Source organism: Podarcis filfolensis (genome assembly GCF_964270895.1).
Source record: "Podarcis filfolensis genome assembly, chromosome: 8".
Classification (NCBI taxonomy): Eukaryota; Metazoa; Chordata; class Lepidosauria; order Squamata; family Lacertidae; genus Podarcis; species Podarcis filfolensis.
In genome coordinates, this window is record NC_139611.1 from 65,591,954 (window position 1) to 65,614,889 (window position 22,936).

The following is a 22,936-nucleotide window of genomic DNA, read 5'->3' on the forward strand; positions in this document are numbered from 1 at the left end:
CAAAAGTGTGTTGTGTGTGCAGTTTGAGTACAAATTGTTTCATGTGTGTTCTTCTACGTGTGCTCTGTGCATAAGGCCCTGCAGTTGACATCCTTGGTGCATCATTCTCCATACATGCCCCCCAGTCCATTTTTCCATGCGCTGCCTGCATAACCTTGCGGGTCTACTCTTTTCAGGTGTGCTTCCTCCACATACCTGCTTTTGCATGGGTGTATGACTTTCACATATGCGAGTGCCATGTCACTCTTGAGGGGATTGGAGTGGAGATGTTTCTGAATATGTGTCTCTTTCTGGACATGCATGTATCAGGCTGTAGGTGGCTAGCACACATCTGAGCACTATTTGGATTCTGCAAGCTTCCCCGCCCCTGGTGTAAACAAGCACTGAGTGAGCTGAAGCCAAAAGGGTCCCTGCAGATTTACTCCGCTTCCCTTGTTGCCCTTCATCCCGTAGAAAGGAAGACTCCTGGGGTCTGAGCTGTTTTTTCAGTCTTTCCACGTTCCACTTGAATTAAAAGGGAAGTGGGGAGGGGGAGAAGGGGGAGCGTTGGGCACCCACAGGCTGTAATGAAAAGCCTTCTGTGAGTTTCCCTCCCTCTCTTGTCTGTCTGTCTGTCTCCTTCCAGCTCTGGGCACATTAGCAGACACAGCTGAGACTAGACCAGTCTTTCTAGTGCTGTTTCCTTGTTCCACGTTGCCCTTTGGTGTAACTCTGCACCCTCCCAGCCTGTAGCAGCAGCAGCAGTTCCCCACTGATGCTGGGGAGGGAACCACGTGCATGCATTTTCCTGCCAGTCTGGATTGATGTTGCCATGCTAATCTGGGTGCGCAGAGCCGGCTGGCTGTGGGATTTGAGCTGTGCTGGGAGGGGAGCTAGGAGATGGACAGGGGCACAAACAAGCTCAAAGGTGGAGGCAGGGCCATGCCAACTGCAAGGCAGGGATGGTGGGATACAAAAGGGCGAAGGTGCAACAGAATAAAGAGGTGATTGTGCAGCAAATTCACGCATAGATCCAGAGCGAGGGCTTCAGTTCAATGGCAATAAACCTCATTGGGTGTGGCAGAAGGGAAGACGGCAAGAAGAAAGCAGCACTCGGTTCAGGAAGGATTTATAAAGCTTTTTAAGAGAACGAAACAGGGCAACAATTTTAATAGAAAGGCTGAGTCAAAGCAACCTAAACCAGAGGTGGGAACCTGATTTCCAACTTCCATAGTCCCAGCAAAGTGCTCAGGGATGATGGGAGTTGGAATCCAGCAGTATCTACAAGGTTCTGTATTCATGGCCAAGGCACAGACACACAAATGTAAGAACTGCCCACCCAAATCATCCAAAAGTGTGTTCAAAGTTCTCTTTGGCTGCATTCAAACAGCACTTTATTCCATTTCCCCGACACCTCCATATGTGATCTTTCACACTGCCAGAAAACTAATTCTGGTAATCTAGCAGAATCTAGTGGAAGCTGGGTGCTCGTTTCCATATTTAATCGCTTCCAGAAAACCATTTGCAACCTGGAAAGTCACAGGTTGAAATTTGGGGTGGCCAGCATGGTGACACACAGTTGTTTCCTGCCATTATCCGGGGGGAGGGGGGATGCACATGACATAAAAGATGGGACGACGGCAACATATCCAGTGACGTCTGCTGTTGTGTCACACCACACCCCCTGGAGCGAATGAAATTTGGCACAACATGACAGTATATCAGCTAAAGAGCCACAGCACCGTAATGAAACTGGGACAGAAGCGCTAGAGTTATAAGCTGGAAAACTAATGCAGCAAGCTCCCTTTTTGAATGCACCCTTTCTAACAACAGCCAGCCAGATTTGTTTGTTATGGAAAGAACCACAGCTCAGTGGTGAAGCACATGCTTCACATGCAGAAAGAATGCCTCAAGTTCAATCTCTGGCCACCTCAAGTTAAAATAGGGGCAAGAAATCTTCTTCATCCTGAGGGCCACATTCTGAGCAACTATCCAAGGGCCACATGCCAGAGGTGGGCAGGCCAGAGGGGAAAATGGGCTAGTAGACTAGTTTCCACACACATTCACACCCCACTCTGTCCTCCAGCCAGGCAAGCAAAAGACATTATCAGAGCTCAAGGACACATTCCATCCATGATGTGGGATGTAGCTTACAGAGATAGGAGATGGCCTGGGAAGAATCTTGAGAGTGGGAGAGGCCTGGAGGGCTGCACTGGACCCCTGGGCCTGAAGTCCCCCCCCCCCATTAGCTAAAAGGATTTCGGAAAGCAGGTGATGGGGGGGGGACCTCTCTTTTCCTTAGACCCTGGAGAACCACTTCCAGTAACAGTCAATGTGAAAATCTCATACTGGTCCACAAACCACTGGAGATCTGTGAGTGCCATCCAGGTGGTCCACAGAAAAGTTGCAGAACAGTAAATACATATATCGGTACTTGGCAGACCTGCACATGATTGATTTTTTTCCTGGCAGAGATCAAGGCTGTTTTGATCAGGGCTGGATTATCAGACAGGCTAACAAGGCCCTGGGCTAGGACCTATGATTTTCATAAAACTCTGCTGCTTTTTGACAATGTTCAAGAAGTTCCTGTATGTTCCCCTCCCCAACAGGTTATAGAACATCAGTTCATTATCCAATAAAAATCCATTTGGTTACATCTCAGGAAATGCTAACCATTTCTCCTGTTCATTTTAAACTTGACAGAATTCTATCTGACTGTCTTCAAATGTTAAGCGGAATATGGCAGCATGACCCTATTAGCAATCATGGTCAGTGAACCAGTGTGGTGCAGTGATTAAAGCCATAAAGCTCAGTGGGGACCTAGAGCCAGTTGCTACCCCTCAACCTATCGCATCTCGCTTAATCTTTGTGAAGATAAAATGAGGAAGAAGAACTATGTTAGCATCCCTACACGTTTTGAGAGGAAAAGTGGGATATAAATAGTGTCTATTAATAATTGCAATAATAATTTCCCATACCTGCATCAACTCCCAAGGCTCAGTAGATGGTGCTAACTTCTTCGCAGAATCTGCCACCAATTTTTGCAGCTGCGAATAACTTTAAAGCCATTTCGTTTCCTTCTCTCCTGACAGAATCTTTCCAGTGCGTACCAGTCGTATAAACATCCGGTTCAGCTGGCAGCAAAATACCTGAAATGGCTTCAAATATTCTTTCCTTTTTCTTTTTTCCACATGAGCTGTCCAAAAAACCACCACCACCACCACACACACGCAACAACAAAAACTTTCCAAAATCCTAAGGGCATAATCGAAGCAAAATTCAGCACTGTAAAGACCCACAATTTAAGCCTACGCTTCAGTGCCCCAGTGAAATCTACGAAGGTTAGAAGAAGCACTTAACATTTTGTCTGGTTCGTGGCCCATGATTTGCATCTGAGTTAGCACTGGCTTTTGAGGTGTGAGATCAAGACCCTGCTTCAGCCAGGGCTCACTGGGTGGCCTTGGCATGTGAGGGCACATGGCAGCTGCTTGCACTCCTGGTTTGGCACTGCACAGCTGGAAACAGAGGACTTGTCTCTGGGAAAAAATCAGGTATGTCTCCTCCCAGGACACCCTACTGCCAAACTAAAGAGCCAGCTCTGCAGACTATTGCCTGCATCAGCCCTGCTCAGTCACGCAGAAGGGCAGGGCTGATGCGTTCTGTAGCCTCTGCCGACCAGTTTGGATTAGGCCCATCACAAGACCACAGCCAGCTTCCAAAAACAAGCAGTCACAGGGGTAGCATGGATTGCTGTGTCTTCTGCTTTGTTTTCCATTGGTAAAATGGGAATATGTTGGGTCTATCTTAATGATGGCACGCTCAGAGATGCAGCTAACATTGGACCTCAGGGCTGAAGTCCAGGGCCCACAGACCAGTCCCCCCTCCAAAAAGATGATTAACCTGAGACTGGCAGATGATAGAGGCAGCAGCAAACAGGACCAATGTAATGACCTGGGCCAGCACTGCTGTGTCGGCACTCACACATTCCACTGGCTGGGGCTGACACTAGTCACTGCAGTGCAGTATCTTCTTATTCAAAACAAACAAAAACATTTTATAGTCAGGGGTCAGCTGGCCAAGCATGTGCTTGATTACAGATGCTGACTTTATTGTGTTTGCTTTTCAAATATATTATAATTCTCTACAACAGAATTGTGCTTTCCCCAAAGTAAATGTGTTCATGGCATCAGAGCAACGGAAGCAAACTCCATTTTATACCTGCTGTCATGATAACACTATGATTTAAGAGTGTATAATGTGAAGCTGCACATGTTCAAGAGATTCCCCCCCCCCAATGTATCAGGAATGTAGATGTACAGTAAGGCTGCAATTTACGTGCATTTAACTTCAGTTTTACTCATGTGGCCAAAAATCCCAATTTTTTTTAAGCGGGGGGTTTGAGGTCATGGGGAAAATGACTTGGGCAATCCCACCCACCATTGAATTCCATGGGTTTTGAATATACACAATTTTGGCTTTAGGCGCCATCCCCGGAACGTAACCCCCGCGGATGTTGCAGGCTTATTGTAGTTGCAAAGTATATAATAATGATGTGGGGCTAAACAGTGGTTTTCCCTGAAAACAGCAGGACAAGTGGATGTGTGGATGAGCCCTCAATCTGCTCTCAGTCCACCCCCACCTGCCTGTCACCAGCCCAGGGGGTCGATCTGGCTGTCTTTGGCTCTGGCTCCACCTATTGCTGGTCTCCCTATCAGTGGTGTCCAAACTTTTTTCAAAGAGGGCGAGATTTGATGAAGTCAAGGGCTGTGGGGGCTGACCAAGGGGCCAACCAAAGTTGTCGACCTTTTCTAGGATTGAAGTTGTTGAGCTTTTTTCAGGGTTGGAGTTGTTGATCTTCTTTTAGGGTTGGAGTTGCTACTTTTTTTAGGATTTTACCACAGGAAATAAACTTCCACAGGGGCCAGATTAAACTGACCGGCAGGCCAGATTAGGCCCCCGAAATGGACTTTGGACGTGCCTGCCTTGTTCCAGTGGACACCAGCCCACCCCTGCATTCTCAGTTGGCTCCTTACTGGTAGCTTCTTCTATAAACATTAATGCTTGGAATGCATCAAGTGTTTTACTATTTTTTATGCGTTATTGCCATGATACAACTGAGGTATGTCTACCTTCCTTTTGTGCCACACTGTGCCAACTTTCCTTTTGTCTGAGATACCACTTGATTAAAGCACTCTGATATATGTTTGTCAAATGTAAATGAATGTCTATACTGGGCAATTCACTCTCCGCTTATCTTGATGGCTCACCTATTTCTTTGAAGTGCCAAGAGATCTCGTTAGTATTGTAGTATTTCTAAAGGGATTTATGTTTTGAGATCTACATAGTAATTGAGTTTTAGCTCCAGAGGAAATTAATTTTACTAACTGCCTGACCATGAGAATCTGTTCAATGTTATGAACCCCATCATTTTTTAGGTCACCCACCTCTCCCAAACGTCGGAAGGGGATGGGAAGGGGGAAAGACAAAGGAAGGGTGGAAGACTTGAGTTTGTCTGGATACTTGGAAGCTGCCTTTTGCTTTCCACAAAGCAAAAGGTTCAAGTCAAAGAACCCTGGATTCTTAGCTCACAAAGGCTCTGTTCAGATGCGATGCAAAACCATGATTTGGTTCTAGGTGAACAAGCCTTCCTGCTTCTCAGATTTGTGTACAGTGATTCCCGACTTCCCAATCCTAATTTAGGGTAAACCGTAGTTTGCCTTTTTGTCCAAGCAGTCAAGCTGTGGGGTTGTGTTTGCCTGTAAATCAGGATCACAAACCAATGTGTGTGTCCCCTGCCCCCCCCCCCGGTTTCTGATCCTGGCTTGCAGAATCACCCCAGGCCATAGTTTGCTGGTTCAGGTGCAATGACGAGCTGTAGTATGGTGGATGGAGCCATCTATTTCTGGTCCATGACAGTTTCACATGTGCTCATTCATAATTCTTTTCCATCTTCCTTCTGTATTAATCCGTGGTTTTCTTTTTTTTTTTAAATCCTCATGTATAAATAGTATTTTCTCACAAAATACACATTTCCATTTTTATTCTTTTTTATTATTATTAAATTTTAACAAACTGTCCAAAATTAAAATAAAAACCATATCAAAAACAGTATTTTCAAACACACAAACAAAACTGTAAGTAAAACCAATTTAAAATTTAAAATTAAGGATTCCCCAAATCCCATGACTTCCCTCCACCCCATCCTCTGGTTCCTTAATTTTCCTTTCCCATTGCATATCATTATTACTCCAAAAAAAATTTCTTCCAATTTCTTTCATAGTTTCTCTAAAATTACAAGTGCTCTTAAAATCCTGCCAATGTTTTAACATGTTTACAATACTTTTGAATATATACAATGAACATTTCCCAATCCTTTCTAAAATTCTTACTGTCTTGGTCTCTGAGCTTTACAGTTAATTTCACCATTTCAGCATATTCCATTAATTTATTTTGCCAATCTTCTTTGGTCGGGATGGTTTTTTTTTTCCATCTTTGAGCTAACGGGTGGCGGTCGTAGCATACATAAACAAATTCTTCTGTTCTTTTGGCACCTTCGCTCCTACAACTCCTAACAGAAAGGCTTCTGGTTATTTTACAAAAGGTATTCTGAACATTTTTTTCATTTCATTATAAATCATTTCCCAGAATTTTTTTAACAATCTCACATTTCCACCACATATGATAAAATGTACCTTCCAATTGTTTACATTTCCAACACTTGTTGGATCCTTTTCTGTACATTTCCATTTTTAATGTCTTGTGTACTTTGCATGATTTCATTGTATGTTTATAATTTTATTTTATTTTCTAAAGTACAGATTTCTAAACCTTTTCTCTCAAAAGTATTTCTAAATTTTATCCTAAAATGTGAATTTTTATATGCATTTTGGTACCATTTCTGAGCACAGAAACACATCTCAAAATTTTAAGATGACTAACTGTTGAATAACTACCATATTTTTCACCCTATAGGACGCACTTTTTCCCCTCCAAAAATGAAGGGGAAATGTGTGTGCATCTTATGGGGCGAATGCAGGCTTTCGCTGAAGCCTGGAGAGCGAGAGGGGTCGGTGCGCACCAACCCCTCTCGCTCTCCAGGCTTTAGGAAGCTATCGGCAAGCCTAGGGAGCCCGGCGCAAAGTCGCGCAGCTCTCCCACAGCTTGCGGAGAGCTGCCTGCAGGCTTTGGGCTTCGCGCAGCTCTCCGCAAGCCTGGGGAGACCGGTGCGACTTCCTGCCGGGCTCCCTAGGCTTGCGGATAGCAGCCTGTTCTGGGGGCTGGGGTCGGGGGAAGCTCGGGCTTCCCCTGCCCCAGCCCCGCGCCTGGAGGGGAAATAATTTTTTTTCTTTATTTCCCCCCCCAAAAACTAGGTGCGCCCTATGGGCTGGTGCACCCTATGGGGCGAAAAATACGGTATATTCATCCAGGAAGTCAGTACATACCGAAATCCACAAAGAATGAATGAAATAATGAAGCATCCCTAAACTGTAGTTTGCCTCAAACTAGATCTGGGAATTATGCACAAAAGAAGGGAACATGTGAACCTGAGCCTTCATACCACATCAAACTTGTAATGGCGTAATTTTTAAAATTTATTAATAAAATATTTCTGTCCTGCCTTTTGACCTTAAATGCACATAAGCAGCTCAAAATCACAAGTTAAAAACATAACTTTATGTCCCCAGGGTATGGTCAGTACCAGGGTATGGTTAGACTACCTTGGAACTGCATGTATGCCATCTTTGGTTCTGTTAAGGAAGAAAGTGGGATATAGATGTAATAAAATAATACAATAGAAAGAATAAAAGCAAAATGTTTGTCAGTCCCAAGAACTGGTAAAAAGAGAGAGGATTTAACACTTGAAAGCCATCAGAAAGGAGACCATCCAGGCCTCCCAAGGTAGGAAGCTCCTCCATCTGGTCATGCCCACCCAACTGGGCTCCTGAGCACAGCTGCAGGGCACAGAGCAAAGCTTCCATTGAAGAGCACCGCGGGCAGGCTCATGTGAGGGAAGGCTGACCCTTCAAATACAGTGGTACCTCGGGTTAAGTACTTAATTCATTCTGGAGGTCCGTTCTTAACCTGAAACTGTTCTTAACCTGAAGCACCACTTTAGCTAATGGGGCCTCCCACTGCTGCTGCACCACCAGAGCACGATTTCTGTTCTCATCCTGAAGCAAAGTTCTTAACCCGAGGTAAAATTTCTGGGTTAGCGGAGTCTGTATCCTGAAGCGTATGTAACCTGAAGCGCATGTAAACCCGAGGTACCACTGTACACTGTTTAGGGCATTGCATCTGGACATGCCAGAGGGGCTGTTTTATGACCTAAAAGCCAGAACTATCAAAACAAGTCAGACCATCACTTTGGCCAGCCAAATCCCAGAGAAGGAGGAGTTGGTGTGCAGCGGCTTTCTTTTTGTTTTTCAGAAGTAAGCGCCTGTAACTCTGTGCTATATTCCATCTTTTCAGAAATAGCGCCTTTATTTTCTCTGTAAGTGTGTTTGTGATTCTTCCCGTTTCTTAGCCTTATAAAACTGCTGGACATGCTACCAAGTTGTGCTGTGTTTCCAGTTGGACTTCCTTTATGGATTAAATAGGAAACCAATGGCAGGCTGCAGTTTGGGAGGGTCTTGATAATGGACTTTCAACTGGTGGGTGAGGGCAATGGTGCACATAGCCAATGTAATGTTCTGCCAGGACTCATTTCTTGTGGCCATGCTTGCTGGGGCTAATGGGAGTTGAGAGCCCAGTGGCACCTAGAGAACCACAGGTTCCCTAGCCTTGCTTCACATCAGGAGTGGTTAACCTGTGGCTTTTCAGACATTGCTGAACCGCAACTCCCATGAACCCTAGTCAGTGTGTCCAGTGGCTAGGCATGATGGGAGTTGTAGTTCAGCAAGATCTGGAAAGGTAACAAGTTCTCCACCTCTGCCTTAGATAATGTTGCATCTTTAAATAGTCTTACAGGGAGGGCTCTTTGGATGACAGTGTGCGCTGTTTCACTTACTTCAATGTGTGGTAAGCCAGCCCTGTTGCATTGGGGGCCTTCCTGATGGGTGGGTACTTGATCTTCCGCCCCAAAGTCCTGGCCTGACAGCATCCAGATGTGTGACACCATGGGCACCACCAACTTTTCTTTTTCTTTCGGATTTTATTTATCTTCTAAAAGAAGTAGGAAGAGTGAAGGAAACAAGGGGGTGGGGAGATCAGAAGTGGTTGGAAGAATGAATTCCATTCCTTTAAATGCCTGTGAAGATGAAATCATTTTGACAGGAACAGTTTTTCCCATCACTGCATAAGAAGCAGCAATTGCCAAAATTCTCTCTTCTGTACAGCAGTGAAAGATACAGGTGCGTTCTCTGCATAAGCAGAAGCAAATATGGGGACCATGTGACAATTTTTTTTAAAAAAGGAAATAAATTGAACCCCATGATGTATCATCAGGTTACAGGTGGCCCCTGGGTCTGAAAAGGTCTTCATAACCCCAGCTCATTTATTTGGGAGTTGTTTAAAGTCAGTAACAGTAAACAACAAGGCTATAGCGAGCATATGAATTTGGGTGCAGCTGAGACAGTGTGTATGAAAGCCAAAGAGAGATGCTACACGGCAGGTGTAGAATATCTGTACGTATTGCAATGTCTGAGAACAATTTTTCATTTCCTCCCCACGTCAAACTCTTGACCAAAATTCATACCACATCTTGATTTAAATATTGGTTAGGGTTATCAGAGGCATGATAAAACAGATTTGGGCACTAGATCTGGCCCCCAGGCTGCCGATTGGCCACTCTTGATCACTCCTGATCTACCTTGCCAAGTAGTCGTGAAGCTCGTCAAGTTGGAATTTTATGTCCTGTTCAATAAATAGACACACAGATGCATGCCTGCAAAATAGCACACATCCAGGCATGCGAGCAAAGGTGCAAAGCTGCATATCACCAACATTTAGTGATTCAAACAGGGATAACTTGCACAGAGCATGCATGCCCCCCCATTACACACACACACACTCACAGACACAGCTTGAGACAGCAGGATGACTGTAGCTAATAGAGTTTGGCCGGTCCCCCTGCAGGGCTATGATGAGATGGACAAAAAGGAGAGGGAAGGGAGGGGAGAGGAGGGGAGCCAGACAAGGAAGGAAAGGCCAAGAGAGCCTGGGCTGGAGATGAGGCGGATCTGATGAGTGACAGCCAGGCCTGGCATGCAGAAGGATGCACGGACATTTTGTCTGTCTGTTTATCAGGGCTGCAGAGACATCTGACCCACAGCATAATCCCTCTGGGTCGAGGTGGGGTTGCATTCTCCAGGAGCCAGGCCCCTTTGTGCACATCTGTTATAGACCAAAGCCAAGCCTCCCCACACCCTTTCCTTTTTTTGGTGACCTTGAGCAGGAGCCGTCTCAAACCTTGGACAGAGAGACGCAATGTCCCCCCCTTATCTGGCTGTAGCCTTGGCACAAATTTGTTGTGCCAGAGATGATGTGGTTCCGGCGGGAGGGTGGCAGCAGGGAAACATGGCTGCGAATATGGGTGGGCATGAATTGGCATTATTCTCTATACCCTGCATGACACAGACAATAAATAACCCCAAGATGACCTGTATATGTGTTATTAGCAGTACAAAGTACAATTCAGCAAAATGTCTTCCTGCACTTAGTGATGCCATATACATAACTCCCCTGCCTCACTCTCCCCCCCCCGTCCACTATCTTTACAAGGAGGCAGCATCAACTTACTAAAAGCCTGCAAGATTGGACAGTGAGGGGGGAAGGAGAGATACCACCACCCTTCTTCCTTCTGCCCTGCCTGCCGCCACAAACACTTGCTCATCTGCCCTGTCACCTGCACATCCATAGCCAAAGCACTGTTGGGCTTTTGTAGTCTTGCTGCCCTCCGCTCCCGTTGAAATTAAATTTCCTGGTTATTATTATTAATATATAAAAAAAGATCTGTCCCTTCCTCCTCCTTGTACCTTCTGCCTGCTCTGTTGCTGCTTCACACGCCCGGGTCTGTGTGCTTCCATTTAACAGATGGGAGCTCCATCGCCTGCCAGCCCATTGGACTGGAAAACGGAGCCAACCCTCCAGCTGAATGGTTCCCGCGCAGCCAGGGCCCGGGGCTGCGGCAGCCCAACAACAGCGAGGCGGACGGCAGTGAGAGAAACTTCAGGGTGAACCTCCACTGCAAATACGGGCGGCCCAGGTAAGCGGGTGGGAACAAGGCAGAGAGTGGGCCCTCTCTGCTGCTGCTTGCCCCCTGCCGGTAATCAAACATGCTTTCGTGTGTGTGTGTGTTTCCAAAATGAATGGGGAAATATTTTGCAGCCCAGGGGCCACATTCCCTTCTGGACCACCACCCGTGGGCCACATGCCAGTGGTGGGTGGGGCCACAGGCAAAAAGAGGTGGAGCAGCGAATGTAAATTTCACCTTTGTTCATGAGAATCCTGATCAGAATTCAAGGACATGTTCTGGCCAGGCAAAATCACTTAGTGGGGATGTGAATCAGGGGCAGTAGAGGGTGTGGTCTGGAGAAGGAGTGTGGCCTAGGGAGTGTTCCAAGGGCCAGTTAGGGAAGTTGGAGGGCTGCATCCAACCCCTGATTCCTGAGGAGTCCTACCACTGCTCTAAAAATTCCATATTGATTTGAACAGGCAAGCAAAGCTAAATAGGTGGGGGGTGTGGGTTCACTGGATTGGGCTCAAACTCAAGCTTAGTCTATGTTTTCAGCTGCATCAGATAGTTGATTGGTCTCTACCATTTGCAGACCAGAGAGGGATGCCAATTTTGAATAGGCTTTTCCAATGTTTAAAACACAGAGATCTACACAGAGTTCCCTGAAAGCAGAAAACTAGCAGATCAGAGAGGTCTTGACTGCCATACTAGTCTTTTATTTGTAGGGAAAGTTTGGGATTTTTTAACATGATATGGAACCATTAAGAAAAAAGGTGTTGCCTGGCATGCTGCCCCAAGTAGTGCCATGCATTCATCTACAAGTATTTTGCCACCCTTTCTTCTGTAAATTTGTGTAGTGTCAACCAAACCTCAGCCCAGGGTAGAGCTGTGACTTCGTGATGCTTTCACTTCCTAGACATGTCATGACTCGGCCCTATGTTTGCCACTTCATAAACAAATATCGTCTTGGTTGCAGGCTTGTGTATGTTGTTGGGAGGGAGCTGGGCCTCACTGCATGCCAAACGTAATTCACCATGCCAGTTTGCTCACATTGGTTGACCCTTAACCAGACAAGGTGAAGGGACCCCTGAAATGAAAGTACTGCAGATAAATAAGTGTGTGTGTGTGTGTGTTTGCACATGTGTGTGTGCTTAGAATCCCCTGGCTCTCCTTTGTGCCATGGCAGGAAATACATTTTCATTCCTGTGTTGCTGTATATATAGATGCCTACTTTTCATACAGCAGAAATGCTTTTATTACCAATTCCTAAGTAGCCCTATGCATTTGAGACCCTGTGTGGTGTACAAGTGGAAAGAGGATTAGATTTAGACAGGGGAGAGTCTAATCCCCATGCAGCCACAAAGCTTGCTTTCTCAGCATAACCTACCTCGCAGGATGGTTGTGAAGGTAACATGTCAGGAAAAGGGAAAACTTTGTCTGATTGGAGGGAGGAGATATATTTTGAAGCACAGTGCAACCAGACATCTAGGAGATTTCCCAATGCTGATCCTGAGCATCGAAGCACAAGGCTGCAAACAAACTATTTAAAACTGCAAGAAAAACCGGGATTCTTGAATCTCCGTATAGACCTCTCCTGGCTGCCTTAGGGACTAGAAACTTGGGTTTGTCTTTAGAAAGTGAGCAGAGTCTGAGAATTCTGAATGCTCAGTAGTACTGGGTTTATTCTTTGCACAGTGTAATGACTGAATACACACATCCCTGTTCTTGGCTCCCTAAAGAGCCCTCCCTTTCCTCCTGTTATCTTCAGCCCTTTTGATTGAAAGGGGGAGGGGGCTGAGGAAGTGCTCTAGAAGAGAGAGATCTTGGTTCCTCCAACACCCTCCCTCCCTGCTGCCCTCAAGGGCTCTGTGGATCCCTGCTGTGCACAGCTACTGCCTCCCTGACCCTTCTCCCTCCACATCTGGCCAAGAGTTGCCTGGAAACAGTGAAGCAGAGGTGGGGAGGGGAGCGAAAGAAGGAGTGTTCTCACAAGAACAGGGTAGGAGTGTACGGAAAATCAGGAGGAAAGCCAGGTCTGCGGCAGACATGGGAGTCCTTCCTTCTTACCCGTACTGGACAGTGTCAGGAAGTTTGGGGGCAGGGGATGGAAAAATCGGAGAATCTAGAAAATGAAGCAAAAACAGCCCTTTTGAAAAGATCTGAGCAGATCTAAGGCGGAAGGGTGATGGTCCTTCACAAAGTGGGGAGGAGGAGGAGGAGGAGAGAGGAGCCTGCTGAACGGTGCAGATGGCTCCTGTAGGTGCAACATGGCAAAGCCTGCCAAAGAACTGAGGTCACTTCCTGTAGAGGCTCTCTGAACTGTGGAGCCCTCCTGGAGCTGAGCGAGAGGGAAGGAGGGAAGGCTGTGTCTCGCTAGCAGGCTGGCTGGGGCCTGCAGTGGAAAAGGTTTCAGTGCCAAGACTGAAGGGAAGAGGAACAAGAAGAGGCTGGACATACAGTATGTGAAACAACATGGGAAAGATGTTTATGGGTGGGGGGTTGAGAGTGCAGGCACGGGAGGAGAGAATGGAAGGAGGCTGGACTGCCTCCCTCCCAGCCGCCCAGTTGAAGAGGCACATCTTGACCCATACTTCTCCATCTCCAAAAATACAATGTGAGCCTCTCTGAGTGAAAATGCAGCATAGCGCATACCTGTGGATCTGCCATTCCATTCTCTGCCCTTCTTGTTTCGTAAGGAATGGTGTGCATTGGGAATCAAAGCCATTAATGCCTTCCCCCTCCCGCATGCAGGTTAACCCTTTCCCATAGTAGCATCTTTCCAAATATAAATAAATAGCTCAGAGTACTCATCACCTTGCATGAGGTGGTAAATCGCCCTGTGATCCTCAGATGAAGGGCAGTGTAGAAATGTAATTAATGATAATAAATAATCCAGCCAAAGTTAAGTATTATTTTAAAACAATTCCTGGGATTTCAGCAGCACAGACTTTAATTCCCATATTGAAATCTGTAGGATTTGAAAATATGTTTAACTGTGCTTTGGTTGAGCCCCATTGTATGGATTAAGCTTTTTCTTTTAGGGGAAAACATATTATGGTTGAGTAGAGCTATACCTCCCTTCCATTCTATTTATTGCAGTATTTATTTCAAGTGGAAACTGCAGCAAAATTTTGCAGTGTGGAATGTTCCTGTTCAAAAAGCCTGCCAGCCATGTCCTTTCCCAGGATACTCTATTGTCCCTTCCTACTAGTTTTCTCTACCCTGCCCCACAGCCCATCAGCATTCCATGCCCATAGAGCACACTCCGTCCTCATTGAACTTTTGTTGGGAGTGCCTCCCCACAACATCAAGCAGAATTTGTCTTCTTCTAAATTTGTGTTTTTTCTGTATTCTTTGTTGTTGTCACTTCTCTCTTGTGCATGGGTGGTGCTGTTTTGGCTACAAAAGGATAAGCACTTGGATAATGCATTTGCTATTAGTATATGACAGGGGTGTGGAACTTGCTGCCCTCCAGATGTTGTTGAGCTGCAGCTTCAAACATCTCTGACCATTGACCAAGCTGGCTGGGCTGATGAGAGATGTCCAACAATATCTACAAATCCATAGGTTCCCTACTCCTGGTATATAGGATGTATCTGATTGTTTTATTTCTTTAAGATAGTTGCATGCTGCATCTCCCCCTCTCAGAACGGCATGAAAAACCAACACTTTGTAATGCAGAAGGTAGCTGAAAATTAAAAGCATTAAACAGTATGCAATTGCATTTTTGCAGCACAGAGTGGGACAGGGAGAAAGGAGGCATTCTGTTGAGCTGGGCTGGCTTGTTCTAAGGGAAATGTTCTTCCCTTCTGTGCTTGCTGTGGCTCAGCCTCTTTCTCCAGCACCAGGCATGGAACCACCTCAGCCTCCTTTTAGTGCAGCCTGCAAGCCTGGAGCTACCCACCAGACTGGAGCCTGAGGGCATAACCACATGGCATTTTCCCATCAGGGCTTGGATGCACTCATTCAGAATGGCAACTGTGCCAATCCCCCATTGGTCCACATGGCAGGCTTTGCAGAGGAGATGGGGATCATTGGGTCAGTGGAGGTGGCGCAGTCCACCCAGAGAAATTGCATGTAACCTTGGTGGGGGCTACTTCCCACTTCCAGCTTAGCTCTTTAACAAGAAATTCCTTCAACACGTTCCTGTGTTTCCCAGTTGTGCATTGCAATATTCAGCCACAGAATCAGTGGAAGTGTCTAGACTAGGCTGCATTAGTGAATTTCTCTGAATCTAGATCTGGAGAATAACATTTCCAGTCCAGAACCCCTACGGTCAGGAGCTGGGTAAGAGAATTTACCAGGAGAGGCACGCGGCCATTATTTATAGTAGGCCAGGCCAGGCTAGAGGCTTTGTGCTACCTACTAATGACAAGGGTTGATATTTCACACACTCTGTTTCCTGAGTCCTGAAGAACATGCATATGGCCCATCTAGCTCAGTATCTCCTTCTCACAGTGGCCAACTAGGTGTCTGTGGGAAGCCTACAAGCAGGACCAGAGTTCAACAGCACTGCCCCACTTGTGAGCCCCAGCAAATGGTATTCAGAGATATACTGCCTCCCAACAGCTGAGGCAGAAAGTCGCTGCTTTGGTTAGTAGCCACTGACAGTCTTATCCTCCATGAATTTATGTCTACTCTTTTAAAGCCATGCAGGTTGGTGGCCATCACTACTTCTTGAGGGAGCTAATTCCATAGTTTAACCAGTGCAAAGACCTTGCTAGGTCACAGCTGTCAGAAACAGCTCTATCTGTGTGCATTTGCTCCATGTGGTGAATCACAAGTTGTTCCTGCAACACTTATGGGGCAAGTGTCCCAATGCCTACCACTGTCAGCGCTTTTACAAAAAGTCCTTGCAACACACTGGACTGGTGGATTCTTTGTTCTATTCCGTTTTTAACAAATAATAGAACTGACAGAACCACACAAAAGGAGTTAGAATATATTCTGTTAGCTGTGCGATATACAGAGTAAAGTATAAATACCTGAACTCATTAAATGTGCTTCCTGGGGAACCATGCACAACTTCCAATCTGGTGGAATCTTGACCCACCAGTTGGGAGTCTCTGGACTGGAAACATACCTTGTTAAAAACTGAAAGGCAAAAAGTTTCTCATATCACTCATTGAGGTTTTAAAGGAAACTGCCCAGGTTTTGGGAAACAAGGTTAAATCATCATACAAGGGAACACACCAGGCTAGTTGGCTTTAAAACACAGGGTGCATAATGACAAAACATTGCTTGAGCAGTAGGACGCTCTGGAAGCGCATTCAGTACAGTCTGTTTTAAACAAAACAGATTTTCTCCCAGGTCAAACTTAGGCGAAATTGCTTCTTCTGCTTTGCAACAGAAGTGGGTTGTGCACAGCGCTGATGGTCCAGTGTTTGTGGCAATATGAATCTACCTTCCCACCCCAACCCCCAGTTCTGTTACTTAAAAACAACAACATTTTAAAAGCCTTGAATTGAGTTTCATTGACGTGAACTTATGACACTTGCCATAAAAAGGCAAAACAAAAAAACATTTTTTTGACTATGGCAGACCAACACGGCTACCTATCTGTAACATAAAAAGGCAGATAGCCTGTCTGAAACATGGGAAAAGAGGCAAAACAAATGACTAATCAGTGTTTGAACTGGTGGCATGTACCCCTGCAGATCAAACTGTAAAGGTCAGAGAAGGTATGTATTTGTGCACAGTCACAGATTCAAGCACCCTGTTGTTCAAAGAGAGCACAGTGCACCAGGAGCTTTTTCAGCACATCTTGTGGAACATCTCATAAGTAGTTTATTTCAGGATGAAGGCAGGTCTTAACACCACAGATAGTTTAACAAAGTCCTTCCCCACAGGCTCATTACAAAGACTCGTCTTCCTCTTTGGGGAATGACCTCTGCTAAACTAGCTCTGCAAATTTCCAGCACGGTGAATATAGACTGGGGAGAAGGCAGCGGAAGAAAGTACCAATTGTCTAGCACCCATAATATGGCCAGCATATCTCTCTCACTCCATCAGTATTGCAAACTTTAATGATATTTCATGAAGTATGGAGAATGGATGCAAAAACAAACATTCATGAACCAGTTTTTTAAAAAATACAAACATAACAATGGAAAGGGCAAGGGGGGAACGTGCTTCCTCTGTACGTTTTGACTGTATGACTTAAGAGAGGAGAAGTCTCAACCATCTCAGCCCATAGCGGCCACAGGAAAGTGCTGACCTCTGCTGACCTCCAGCCACTTCTGTGGCAATGCTGTGAAAAGATCCTGCTGGCACATGTGGGACTCGGTCTGCATCCTGCCATTGGCATCCTGCCAGCACCACATGTGTAGAGTGGTTTGTGGCAGTGTGTAAAAACTGAGCCAGACTTTGATTATCACTGGAAGTAATCCCACCACTTCCATTGTTAACCTCTGAGCGCCATCAGAAGCTCGGGCTTCTGATTTACGCCCATTGCAACTAATATAAATCTAGCAACAACAACAAAGTTACCTTCAAAGTTGCTTTTACCTTGGTGGTATCAGTTGCCCTATAAATGGGAAAGCAGAGTAGGTTTATGGCCCTGGAAACAGAAAGTGAGGCCCCCTGGCAAGGTATCCAGTTCTTCCTTTGTTATGTGTGTTTGTATCCACTAATGGCTGAGTGGGGTGAAAGATTTGCAGCAGCCTTTGCCAACCTGATGCCCTCTGGATGTTTTGGACTACAACTCCCATCAGCCCCAGCTCTCCTGGACCCTCAGTTAAAGAGGCTGGTGAGAAAGGAAAGTCCCAATGGCTCTTTCTGCCATTTTGGGAATGTATTCTTACCTTGAGCAAAACTTACTTTTATATTTTATGTCCTCTACTTTTTATTCATAGCCTGTCCTACCAATAAGAGCTCAAGATGCTATTGTGTTGTTGTTTTTTTAAAAAAAGAATATTGCTGCATAAACACATCACTTACACAACAGTAAACTTTTAATATGTGTTTTTATTATTTTAAAGTTTACTGTTTTGTTGAACTTAATTGTGCTGTTTCTCCCCACCCCAGGGCACTCAGACATCTTAGTAATCAAGGACTCTATCTAGCTTAGTAGTAAAGCACTGCTTTGCATGCATAAGATTTCTGATTCCACCTCTGGCATCCCCACCTGAAGGCTCAGGCACAGGTGATATGAAAGACCTCTCTGTTTCTGAGACCCTGGAGAGCTGCTGCCAGTCAAAGCAGACAGTATTTGGCTAGATGGATTAATAAACTGACCTAGTTGTAAGGCAGATTCCTACGTTCCTATACTTACCAGACCATTGTGGATTGAACCTGGAACATTTTGCATGCAAGGCAGATCTTCAGCACTGATCTACAGCCCCTGACTCATATTCCCACGCATAATTGCATGGAGGTATACAATGTGTTGAACCAGGCAGCTTGGCTGAACTCTGATTATCATATGATATTCTTTCTTTTATATCTATCTATCCATCTACTTATTTGAAAATTATATTCCACCCTTCTAATGCATATGCATGAGTCAGGGTGACTTACAACAATTAAAAATCACAATATCATAATAAAACAATAAAAACAATATAAAATGGAGACAGGCTCAGCAGATAAAAACTGAGTTCATCCCATTAAAACAGTTTACCTGCCAAGCAACGCAAAAAACTCTATTTGCCTGGCAGTATTTAGGGAGCCAGTCTCAGTGTATAGGGTCTGAAACACACACCACACAGCTTGGTTAGAGCCAGCTCAAATTTCCTTAAGGAGTTTGGACTGTACAATTTTAAACTCCAATTATTTATTTATTAGATTTGCATACTACCCTTTATGCACAGAACTCAGGGCAGTTCACAACATAAAATTACAATATAAAAAACACAATATATATAATATTAAGAAGAAGAAAACCAAACCAATAATCCCCCCTCCCACAACACATTTGAAAGGGTATCAGATGTCACTCAATCAAAGGACTTTTGTCTTGTGCCTAAATGTGAATAATGAAGGTGCCAGATGAACTTCCCTGGAGAGAGCATTCCACAAACGGGGAGCCACTGCAGAAAAGGCCCATTCTCATGTTGCCACCTTCTGGACATCTCATGGAGGAGGCACATGAAGAAGGGCCTCAGAAGATGATCTCAGGGTCCAGGTAGGTTCATATGGAGAGAGGCAATCCCTGAGACTATAATGACCAAATGCTTCTCCACAACAACCCTGTTTACACACAAAAGTAGCTCTTAAGAGAATCTTAGTTAGAATCTCTTCCCACTAACATGCTAGGCTTCTGTCAGAAGGGAATGCTTTTGAATGAAGGAACATTCCGTCATATGAGCCTCTACCCACAGTCTAAAGTGATGCAATTCAGGCATAAGAAGAGCCTTGCTGGATCAGACCAAACGCCAATCCAGTCCTGCCTTCTTTTCTCACAGTTGCCAACCAGATGCCCATGGGAAGACAATATGGTTGCTCGACCCTGTGAGAACTAGGCTTTCGAGAGAACCAGGACCTGTCCCTACCATTAGGCAGAGATAGGGTTGCCATATATTGAAGCACAAAAAAGAGGACAGTCCGAGTAACTGCCAGCCCAAGCTGGGGAAAGAGGTGCGTGGGCATGCGGACTGCCCCCATGCCTTCACCCCTCTTTCCCCGGCTCGGGTTGGCAGTGGCCACGGCATGCAGAGCAGCCCAAGCCTGAGCTGCCACACCTGAGCCGAAAAACTCCCCCCAAAAGCCAGACATTTCCTTTAAAATGTAAAAATCCCCCCAGATGGGAATGTTGGCTCCCCAAAAGAGGATGTGTCCAGGATTTCCCAAATGTATGGCAACCCTAGGCAGAGACTGTGGAAGCTGATGCTCAGGCGGCCAGTAGTTGGATCATCTCTAGGACCACCTCTCCCTGATGAAGCAACCTAGACCCTGCATTCTTCATCTGAGATCCTTCTCTGTCTGCCTCCTCCCAAGGGAGGTGCAGAGGATAGTGGCACAAAGCAGGGCTTCTCCGTGGTGGCTCTTTTGTTGATGAATGCTCTCCCTGGGAAGCCATGGCTGCCATCACTACCTGTGTTAAGGTGCAAAAACATGTTTATTCAGCTAGGCCTTTGGACCTTAATTTCCTGCATATATTCTAAGAGGGGAGGTTAAGTTGGACCTGCTCCTTTATTTGTTTTACAGTGACCATTTGGGGTTCTTCTTACTCTACATTTTCTATTTGTTTTCAGGGCTTGGTTTTGTAAGTCACTTTGGGGTTTGTTTGTTTTTTTAAACTACTGATAAATATAACAAATAACCACAACAAAAGTAGGTGAAGCCAACTAATCCTGCTGTTGCAAAGGCAACACTGAGACTCCTCCTGAGGATGCGGGCAGCCGGTGCCACTCCCAGAATGGCTGTGTGTAAGCTGGGCGCTGGCTGAAGGCAGGCTGAACTTGCCCCAGTAGAGGCTGAACTTGCCTCTACTGGGGAGAGTGAAACAGTCCACTCAGGCAGCTGGCTTTGTGGTGTCATGACAGGACAGCAAATTATTACTGGGGTGCTTTGTTTGTTTTGTTTTTTAGTGCCGGTTGGGCACTTGTGGGGTTTTCTATCTCAGGTGCCACAAAAGCATGACGGTCTTTGGGTGCTGTGTTTTTGGGCTGGTGGGGTTGGAGCAGAGGATGAAGACACCATTTGCTGCTCGCCTCCGACAGCAAAGCCTGCAAAGACAGAGGCGATACACATGTTCTGCTTCATGTGTACTCATAGCTCCCTTGGCCTCAGCGTAGGCCGGTTGTCGTCCGTGCGGCCAGTCTGAAGCAAGGCTTCCCCAGACAGACTAGGGTTGTCACAGTCTGAGGGAGGAGACTCCTTTGAAGTGGAGGCTGGCCCTTTGGGGCTAGGCTGGAATGGTGAATGTTCAGTTTGGGCCTCCCTTCTCCCTGCCAAGGAGAAAGTTGCACACAAAGAACTTCCATTCTTTTCTTCAGCGTCACTCTCTTTCTCTGTGTCCTTCCTTCCTTCTTTCCTTCCTTCTGTTGCCCTTCCTTCCAGAGCGTGGGGAGGCACAGACCGTGTAACTGATACTATATATAAAAAAAGGGGGTGACCCTTCTGGTGCCAGGTGTGCGTTCCCTCAGCCGGCTCTGGGCAAGGAAAGTGCTCTGCTGCTGTCGCACAAAAAGGGGAACTGCACAAAGAGGGCTTTCTGTCAGGCCAGAGAAGTAGCACAGCCAGGTCAGAAAGTTTAAGCAGAAAGTGGGAATAACTTTGGGAGGGGGGTTTTAACCATTTGACAGACATGGCGGCTTGGAAGGGGATCTGTAGCTCATCAGGGACACCTAGTGGAGACGTGGCTGCAAGAGCCTGTAGCCAAAAATGACTTGTGCTACATATACCAGATACTTGACTTCCTGTTAATACATCCAGAATATCTGCCTTCTTCCACGATCATACAATCCATGCTTATAGTTTCCATTTCTCCCATTGGCATGCATCTGAAATATCCACTTTTTAATTTTTTTATTTCTGTCAGAGTTACCCACATCCACTCAGAACAGCGGCTCCGAGCTTTTAAATGACAGGCAGAAATAAAAACAATTCAGTTCCCTCATGACTGCACCTGTTGAATGTCTGTCTGTCTGAATGTGAGTGAAAGCTGAGTAGTAAGAGCTACCTGATCCACATTAAAGAGTGCAGCCCTAAACACAGCTACCAGGCAGTAACCACCACTGAGCTCAATGGTGCTTCTGAGTAAGCGATCATAGTTAAAATCTTCATAAGATGAAGCAGCCATGTTTGGGAGAGGTGGATTTTCCTCAGAATCTCCACTGTAGTGGAACCTCACAATGACTTGTTTTATTCCCTTTGAGAATCAGGGCCAAAACAGGCATGATGTGGGAGAGTTGTTATATTTGCCTATAAAGCAGCCAGGGGTGAATTGAATGCTTAACCCTTTCCTTGGTGCCATATTCTCAATCTAAATAGCTCCTCCTCCCACTTAATTAGCTACAGAAATAGCTTCTATTAGCTCTGCATTAGAACGAAATGCAGGTATCTGTGCTGTGCTAGTGTTTGTTTGTTTGTTTGTTTGTTTGTTTGTTTGTTTGTTTGTTTGTTTGTTTGTTACTTTAGGGGTAATAGCAGCATTTGAGGGATATTAGACAGCAAAAGCAACACTTGTTCTCTGAGCACATCTGCTCCAGTCAAAAAAGGGCATTGTACCTGCTTTAAAGTGCTTGGGGGTTCCCCCTCCAAAAAAGAAATCCCCCGTCATACCTATTTTGGGGCCCGCAAGGGTGACTGGTGAAGTACAAAGGTGTTCCAGCAATTCGTTATCAGTCATAGCCCAGAAACACTGTTAAGAGCAACCCTCTCAAAAGAAGGTATTGGTTTGAGGTGAAAAGGCACAGTGCTAATGGGAGAGAACCCTTCTGAGGTGGGATAATAATCAGAACCACAGGTGGGACCAGCAAAATAATATGGTGGAGTGCTCCTGTTCAAGGTGTTAGCCAGCCATGCCTTTTTTCATTAAGTCACCTTTCCACCCCCACACTGCTTGTCTGTGCAGAACTGGGGCACCAGAACACTAAGAGGATATTTGTACAACTAAATGCCCAGCTGTAGATTTGGGTCCCTTATTGCAGAACGAGATTGACATGAGTGAGCCACCGACAGGAAGGACTGCAAAGGGTGGCTCTGATTGTTCTCCAGTCTAAACTTCTTCTTTTTTTGTCTTCCTTCTCTACAGAGAACTCAAGTGTAACAGCAGGAACAGCAAAACAGAAGGTGAGTTCTATGCTGTGGACTTTCACCCCACTCTTCTCTTGCAAAGCA

General features: G+C 45.6%; 1 protein-coding gene across 1 annotated transcript in view; it reads left to right on the forward strand.

Annotated features, from left to right (window-relative positions):
• Window positions 1-22,936, forward strand: part of AHDC1 (AT-hook DNA binding motif containing 1) — a 194,042-nt gene that overhangs the window by 153,313 nt on the left and 17,793 nt on the right. Inside the window, 3 exon segments of the mRNA XM_083626710.1 lie at window positions 11,011-11,043; window positions 11,049-11,182; window positions 22,851-22,888. Of these exon segments, the coding sequence (XP_083482836.1) occupies window positions 11,011-11,043; window positions 11,049-11,182; window positions 22,851-22,888 (205 nt within the window).